This window comes from Akebia trifoliata, chromosome 14 (genome assembly GCF_017979445.1).
Source record: "Akebia trifoliata isolate Shusen 1 chromosome 14, ASM1797944v1, whole genome shotgun sequence".
In the NCBI taxonomy this organism is placed as follows: domain Eukaryota; kingdom Viridiplantae; phylum Streptophyta; class Magnoliopsida; order Ranunculales; family Lardizabalaceae; genus Akebia; species Akebia trifoliata.
In genome coordinates this window covers 17,641,034-17,648,812 of record NC_141388.1, presented here as the reverse complement: position 1 = coordinate 17,648,812, position 7,779 = coordinate 17,641,034, and the positions used below count along the sequence as shown (strand labels likewise).

General features: G+C 32.4%; 1 protein-coding gene across 1 annotated transcript; it reads right to left on the bottom strand.

The window, feature by feature from the left end:
* Positions 1–722: 722 nt before the first annotated feature.
* LOC147386484 (protein LURP-one-related 15-like) lies at positions 723–4,480 on the bottom strand. Its single transcript, XM_086423777.1, has 3 exons — positions 4,140–4,480; positions 2,709–2,936; positions 723–1,024 (listed from the first exon to the last, which is right to left on the bottom strand). Exons 1-3 carry the CDS (start codon positions 4,395–4,397, stop codon positions 884–886), a joined length of 627 nt encoding a protein of 208 aa, XP_086279903.1. The 5' UTR covers positions 4,398–4,480; the 3' UTR covers positions 723–883.
* Positions 4,481–7,779: the final 3,299 nt, after the last annotated feature.

Below are 7,779 nucleotides of genomic sequence, written 5' to 3'. Positions count from 1 at the left end.
CGAAGTTAACAATCACTTCCTTCTTCTCAACCAGATTTTGTCCAAGTTTTGGAATTCTGTTCCTTATCAAATCCTCCACACTATTAACTATCATCTAGTATTGATTATGTAATTATGTCTTTATCTTTAAATTCCTACATTTCACAAAAATTTGGGATAATAATTTAATTCCAAATGGTTATTGAATTCTAATCGAATAGTAATTTGATTTCAGATTTCGAATAGAAATACACTTTCAGCTAATGTTTGAATTCGAATTGAATAATGATAATTCAATCGGATGTGAATTTGAACATTGGTTGGTAGTATCCGATTGGATTCGGATATCACTATTTATTTTTTTCAAATACAAATTTGGACGTTTCAAAAACTATCCTTTGACAGCCCTACCAAAATTTCTATATTTCTCCTGAGGTTTGTAGAGGAAAGATAATTGAAAACCAAGAGAAAAAGCGTTACCCTATATGACAGATTTGGGGGCGAAAAATCAAGTGGGCTTTGACAAGAGATTGAATAAGGGCATGTAGGTGATTTTCGATTAGTATTCCATAGTACACTTGGTTCCTTCATTTTTGATAAAACAGTCACCAAAACATGGAGGTCTATGTCTAAATCACCCTATTTTTTAACATTAATTAACAGTTCCAAAATTTGATTTTTCACAAGAAAAGCAAAAGCAAAACTCATAAAAAAAATAAAAATAAATAACAAGCACAATATAATTTTCAGAACTTGTGGTATTATTAAAAGCCAACCACACAACATGCTTAAAAACTGATAAAACATGGGTAAAACTTGTTCTAGCAACACTGCTTCCTAAAATTTCAAACATAAGCTTAAATATAAGGGTAACATGGATAAGGATATGATTTTTTGGAGATCATTAATCATCTCTATCCTCGTTAATTTCATTGAGAATCACAACAAGAGCAACAATAAATGCATAGTCCACGTGCGGGTACACAGTCACCATGAATGTGTCCTTTCCGAGCACCACGCTCTGAACACTGTGTCTCCTGTGCATCTACATCATGACCATTATAAGATGAGTAACAATTCAAGAACATTACACGTAAACTGTTAGTAAGAAAAGAGCGGGTGGAACACGGTTATATCAATTCCAAGTGAGTTTATATATAAAGTGCTAAATCAATTTTAAACAATCAAATTAAACCATGAAATATTATTCCCAAATCAGATAATAATATGACGGAAAATTTTGATTAAAAACTGGCCTTAGAGATATTGAGTTGGACTGAAATTTTTATGGGAGAAACTCGATTCCCCTAAAATCATTAAAAACATGAATCATTTGAAAACGAGGAAGATCTTGTTCTCAACACACCAGTTGATCATTATGAGATGAAAGAGAACCACCTTATTACTTAATCAAAACTTCTTTAAACACAACTCCATTGAAATGGTTTGAGAGAGTAGAAAACACTAATTGCCACCAACCTTTAGTGAAATATTTTATCAATCTAACAGCAAAAACCATTGTGATGGAATGGCTTACTAACAATTACCAAAATTTGCTAAACCATGTATATAAAATCTAGAATGTGTTCTCTTGTCTTGAAGAGTTATTTTGTGCCAAAACTTTGTTGTGGTGGTGATCCAAGTGTTGACGAGTGATCAAGTTGTTCAAAAATAGATATGGACTTGATTAGTTGACCTCTGTTTGGTCTTGAAAGGGCTTGACATAGGCTCAATCATTGGCCATGGCCATTTTGACTCATAGATGGTCTCAATGCTGATTCTATAGTAGTTTCAATCATCCTCGTTTAGGTCTAAGATGGTCTTAACAATGACTCTTTATCTTTGGTCATGACCGAGTTCAAACACAGTGTTAAAAATGAAAATTAAAGTTTTAAATTGAAGGCTAAATGCTATTACGTTAACACTAATTGAGTTTATAATTGTTTGATTTAGTCAGATAAAAGTTTTGGTCAAATTACATAACCAAATACGATTTGGAATATTTACGTACTCTATAACTCTAATAAATTTTATCATCTGTGTAAAAAACTTTTGTACTGAGTTTACCTTTATACCCCTTCGATTTGAATTTTTAACATTTCACAACTAGCATTTTAAAACCGAATGGGTATAAAGGTAATAATTTCACCATGAAAGTTTTTACACTCATTGTAAAATTTTGTCTATGTACAGTAAATATTCAAGACCATATCTGATTATGTAACTTGACCAAAAGTTTTATCCGTTTTTGTAACTTAAGTAACATAGTAAAATCTGAAAAAAGAAGAAGAAGAAGAAGAATTCCTGATAAAATTCATTAATAAAGATCCTTCTTCCATTATAAAATGAGTTACTCTATACTAGCTCCCTGTTTGTACTCCATTTTATGTGGTCAATGTGGATAACATTTTAGTCGATCCAACAATAGATTGAGGTCATAAAAAGTGAGTCCATTCTAACACATGGATTTAAATCTCGTCTGAGACTGGGATGAATTGACAAGTCATCTCAAAGGCATATTTTGTTCTAACTAAATCTCGCTCGAGACGACTCAACTAAATCTGATGTCTCGTCTAAGACAACTCAGTCTTAATCATGGACGAGACGAGACGAGACGTCAAAACAAGTTTTAAAACCATGTTCAAACATAACAAATCATATAAAAATAAAAACTGAATTAAATGAACAATGTGAACTTTTCAAATTAAATGAGTTGTGAGTAATCTTACTTGAGCAATGATTGTAGTAGAATCTCCAGAGTAGACTACACATGATCTCTCCAGCCAGCTTCCTTTGATCTTAAAATCACAAACATCTTCTCTTGTGTTTGATGCCAAGAACACATCTAATTGTGTCTTAAATTGAATCATTGAAGACTTTTTAACACTAAATAGCAGATCCCTGTCATTTGAGCTATCTCCCCGATACACTTCCCATCTTCTATGTGCAGATAAAATCTGAAAACATGGTAAACCCATCATAAAAAAAAGAATCCCTATGAGTGTAGATCATGCTAAACATCAACATTTTTAATTTATTTTTTTTCAAACATTTTAATTTTATTTATTTTTAATTTTTCTTGACTTCTTCTAAACCACTTTTGGATTAGGACTCAATCTGTTTTATAAAATTTGACTTCTACCTTTGGACCAAGTCAAGTTGACCTTTTAAGTTCTAATAATATAAAGGATAAATCTTACAAAATGAATGGAGGATTAAAATATGAGTAATAAATACCATATTTGAACCAATCTATCTGTGTTAAGAAATAAATTCATTTTAGGTGTAGTGGTCAAGGCCTCCCTTCAAAATGGAGAGGTTTTGAGTTCAGATCACCATTTGACCAGATTTTATAAATCCCAAGGGGTTGACTCAATGGTAATGTTGGACTGATAAGGAGTTAATCCCTGTAGGTCGTGAGTTCAATACCCAGTATAAGCATTAATTAATTCCTTAGGGGCCACCCGCAAGAGCGCACCCTCACTTACCTAGTGCGTGTTATGTGTGGGCGTTGCATGTGCCTCGGGACTAGTTCTTGGACAAGACCATGTTCTATGGGTCCACTATCTACATGGATACCCAATTATCAATAATAAAAAAAAACACAAAGATATAAGTTCATTTTCATGACCGATCCCAATCCTAATGTAAATATTTTATCTACATTAGGGTTGGGATTGTTAAGCCCTAACTTGGTCCAAATTCAAAAGACTGGAAAATTTGAACACGATCAAATCTTTGTGGGCTTAAGATCAAGGCCTAAATCTCATTTTTGAGCAGATAGCCAAACTTAAGGGGGAAAGCTCAAAATCCAACCATTCGATCCAACTATCCAAAAAAAAAAACGCTCCAATTAACTGCTGGATTTCATCACTCAAAATCTTACACTAAACATAATCGATCAAACTAATTTTATTATTTTTCTCCCGATCTAAAAAACAAAAGAAGAAGAAGAAGAAAGAATTGGGACATAATTTAAATTGGCCATGTCTGATATCCACATGGAAACCAAAAGTCCGTCTACTGAGTACTGAGAGAAGGGTGATCACTCCAGATAAAATGTGTGTGTGGTACTGGTGGGACTCTTTGTTGCGTAATTAATTAAAGAAAGGTTCTGAAATCATTATTATTTTAAAATATTAAATTAAATTAAACCAAACCTTTTGTTGCAAAGAGACGAGAGGATTTCCAGAAACATCAAGCAGGACTCGCCGATCACGAAGGCTAAGAAGGTTTCCTTTGACTTTGAAGACGATGTTTCCGTTAACGTCACAAACAGCAAAGTTACCTTCCCCTATCGTCATCACCTTTCTCATAATTGTCAGATCTACAGGGTAAGGTGCGCAGAACTGAGTGCCTATAACCGCAACTGGATTCGCTAACGGTAACGGTAACGGCGCATAGCTTGATTGAGCCATGGAAGTCGGCTGATCGAGTTACAGATACAAAGGCTTCGTAATAACCGTCTTGCTTATATAACGCAAAATGCGTATAATAATTGTTATAAAGTGGCTCTGAACGATTCAGATTTCTTCTTATATATATAACAACGATGGACGGTGGTCAAAAGTTTTTGTGCGCGTAATATAATACCGTATTGCGATAAATTGAGTTGATATGAGATGATTTTAAAAATCACTCGTCTAATATTTTGAAAATATCTCTTGAGTTAGAAATATGACACCGACTTATCCTGATTTTAGAATTTTTTTTGATACAAATAAATAACATTTGTAATTTATTATCTAAATAAAAATATGTTATTGTGACTAGGCTTCTTCTTATCTACCTTATGTTATAATAAAAATAAATTATCTTAGATTTATTTCAAATATAAATAAATAATTATATATCTAATTAATGATTTATCTTATATGAGTAGCCATGACTCGCGAGTTACCGATTTAGAGATACCCTCCACGCTTTGGTGATATTTGAGAGACCAGTGCCACCCTATGTTAACTTCAAACCCTTAATTTTTCTTTTCAAAACCAACCATCTTATCTTTTCATCTTAATATCCTATTTACTTCAATCTTCAAATGGAGTATAAAGCAGGCACCCGGTCAAACCTAAAGTTATCCATATTGAGATTCAATTTCTTTTATTCGATAGCCGAGCATGATTCTGACTCGGGTCCTACACATTCAAATCATATTGAACCCTTTTAAGTCCACTAAAATCAAATCCGACTTGACCCAATCTAAAAGTTGAGTTTTACTAAATTGTTTTGCCTCCAATCCTTTCACTTGATAAGAATCCATGTTATAGAAAAATAGTAAAAAATGTATTTTGAGAAATTTAAAAACATAATTTTTAAAGTAATATATCATTAAGATCTGGGCAAATCTAGAGATGCATTTGTATTCAACTAGGATCTAAGCGGGGTCAAGGCACATTAAATCATATCGAACCTATTTTTTTATTCAAATCTACTCCAATGATTGAAACCCGCTAAATTCGATATTTTGGATCACTTGAAGTTCGGGCCAAGTCTTACCCATTTTATACCCTACTTTTAAAACTCAATAATAACAAGATTTCTAGAGAAGTGGAAGACAATTAAATTTTGGGTAGAAAAATCAATGGTTTTCTATTAGGTAATAATTTACCATAGTGGTTGAAAGCACTATTGTATTTTTAATTTAGCAGAAGGTTGAATAAATTATTTTCTAATGGGATGCCTTAACTCTCAGACGTCTTGAGAGCTCTTTGATTTTATTTTTAGATATTTATTTGTGTATTGAGCTTGTTGGCTTTGGTTATATAAATTTAGCATTTTTTTTTCTTAAGGTTAATGGGCTTTTCACTTATGTAGGGTATTTTGGTATTTTCCTTTTATTAGTTTATGAGAAACAAAAATAGATTCTAATGGTTAATATATATATGGGAAATGTTCAGCACCCTAAGTTTTACCACACACTTTAACAAACGTTTTTTGTCTTACATGGGTTAGAAGTTTTGGAATGGGCTGATTTTTGGTGAGGATGATCTCTATGATTAGAAGATCATCCTCCCCAAAAATCAGCCCATTCCGAAATGTTTAGCCCCATGTTTACAAGTTGAAAAATCGTGGACCGCCCTTTTTTTGTAAATCATTTTTGATGGGGTTAGAAGTTTTGGAATGAGCTGATTTTTGGTGAGGATGATCTCCTCACCATAGAGATCATCCTCACCAAAAATCAGCCCATTCCGAAACTTCTAACCCATGTAGGACAAAACGCATTTGTTAAAGTGTGTGGTAAAACTTAGGGTGCCGAACGGGACCCTATATATATATATATATATATATATTATATATATATATATATATATATAATATATATATATATATATATATATATATATATATATATATTTTCCTTCTAAAATGGATTTTTCTCTTTGTAAAGAGTATGATAAAGCATTGAGTTTCTATGTGTCTATTCTTCTTCTCTTGTAAAATCTAAAAGTTCAAAGTTGTTGAGGGTGATCACCACATTATTGTATTACGAGTTCGTGATAGTAGAAGTAGGATCAAGATTTTTTGTTTGAATTTTTAATAGAGTTAGGAGTAGAGATTTTGGTGGATTTCACTAGAGTGTTAGAGATAAGTATAAACCTTTATTCTTTTAATTTCCTCATTGATTAATAGATTTTTACTTGCTAACTTTCATGTGAATGTAGCTCCATTGTATGTGAATCATGTATATCTTGTTTTGTGGTTATATGTTTTTTTTCTACTCTCTTTATTGTTTATTTGCACTTGCTTTGCACATACTCTCGGGGTTTGATTATTGGAATTAATTCATTTATTGTTGGAAAGGATTAATTTTGATAATTATTTTTTCGCATGTGTCTTGTGATCTTGCCCAACAAATGGTATAGAAACATTCATGTTGTGTATGCAAGGTGTTTGGAAAAATTGCTACTGAGAGATTTTCGTAAAAAAATTAAAATGACAAGAACTCAATTTGAGGGGGACAAATTTGATGGCAAAAAGATTTTGAATTGTGGAAAATGAAGATGTCTAACTTGTTAATTCAACAAGGGCAAAACAAGGCATTGAATGAGAAAAATGAAGTCGAAAACAATGAAAAAAACTAATTGGGAGGAACTTGATTTGAAGGCACGGGCTATCTTTTGACTTGTTTACGGTGTTTAATGCATTACTTTTTTATGAGCTTTGAAGGAAGACACCCTTAGAGAGCTAGGAAGAGTCAGAGATGAAAGCTCACATGCAAAGAGGTCGATCAAGTGAGTGGGATAGTTCATGAAAGGGTTCTTCAAGAAGCAAATCTAAGCACCTATAAAAATCAAAAGGTAACTTTGACAAAGAAGGTTATTGGTATTGTGACAAAAAGGGACACATGAAAAAAATTTGTTGAAAACGAAAGAGATCGGGTAAATATTCAAATTCAAGCAAAGAGATGGGTAAACGAGAAGTAAGGTGTTGAAATAAAGAAAGAAGCTAATTAAGTTGAATAATTTACATATGGATTTATGGAAGAGGAATTATTTATGGCTTGAGACAATACTATATTTTTTTAAATTAAAATTGAATTCTTTTTCTTTTCGATCTCTATGCATTTCTTGTCTAGGGTTGAGCCTTGGGATTTGATGATAGACTTGAAAAGTCACTTACAGATATGTTGCTCATCACATGTGCCACATCGGTCTTGGTTTAGTTTATATGAAACATGTAAATGTGGTTCAATTTTAATGAAAACAATTCAACTAGAAAAATGGTTGGAGTGGGCATGGTAAGGTTCAGAATGTTTGATGGGATAATGAGAACACTAGAAGGTGTTAGACATGTGTC

Bases quoted from the DNA above. Each gene is read 5' to 3' on its own strand.
- LOC147386484 (XM_086423777.1), bottom strand. From the start codon at position 4,397: ATGGCTCAATCAAGCTATGCGCCGTTACCGTTACCGTTAGCGAATCCA. The intron at 2,937-4,139 runs GTTTGGTTTAAT...CCATGTTTTCAG, and splicing joins TCGTCTCTTTGCAACAAAAG to ATTTTATCTGCACATAGAAG. The intron at 1,025-2,708 runs GTAAGATTACTC...GTCATGATGTAG, and splicing joins CTACTACAATCATTGCTCAA to ATGCACAGGAGACACAGTGT.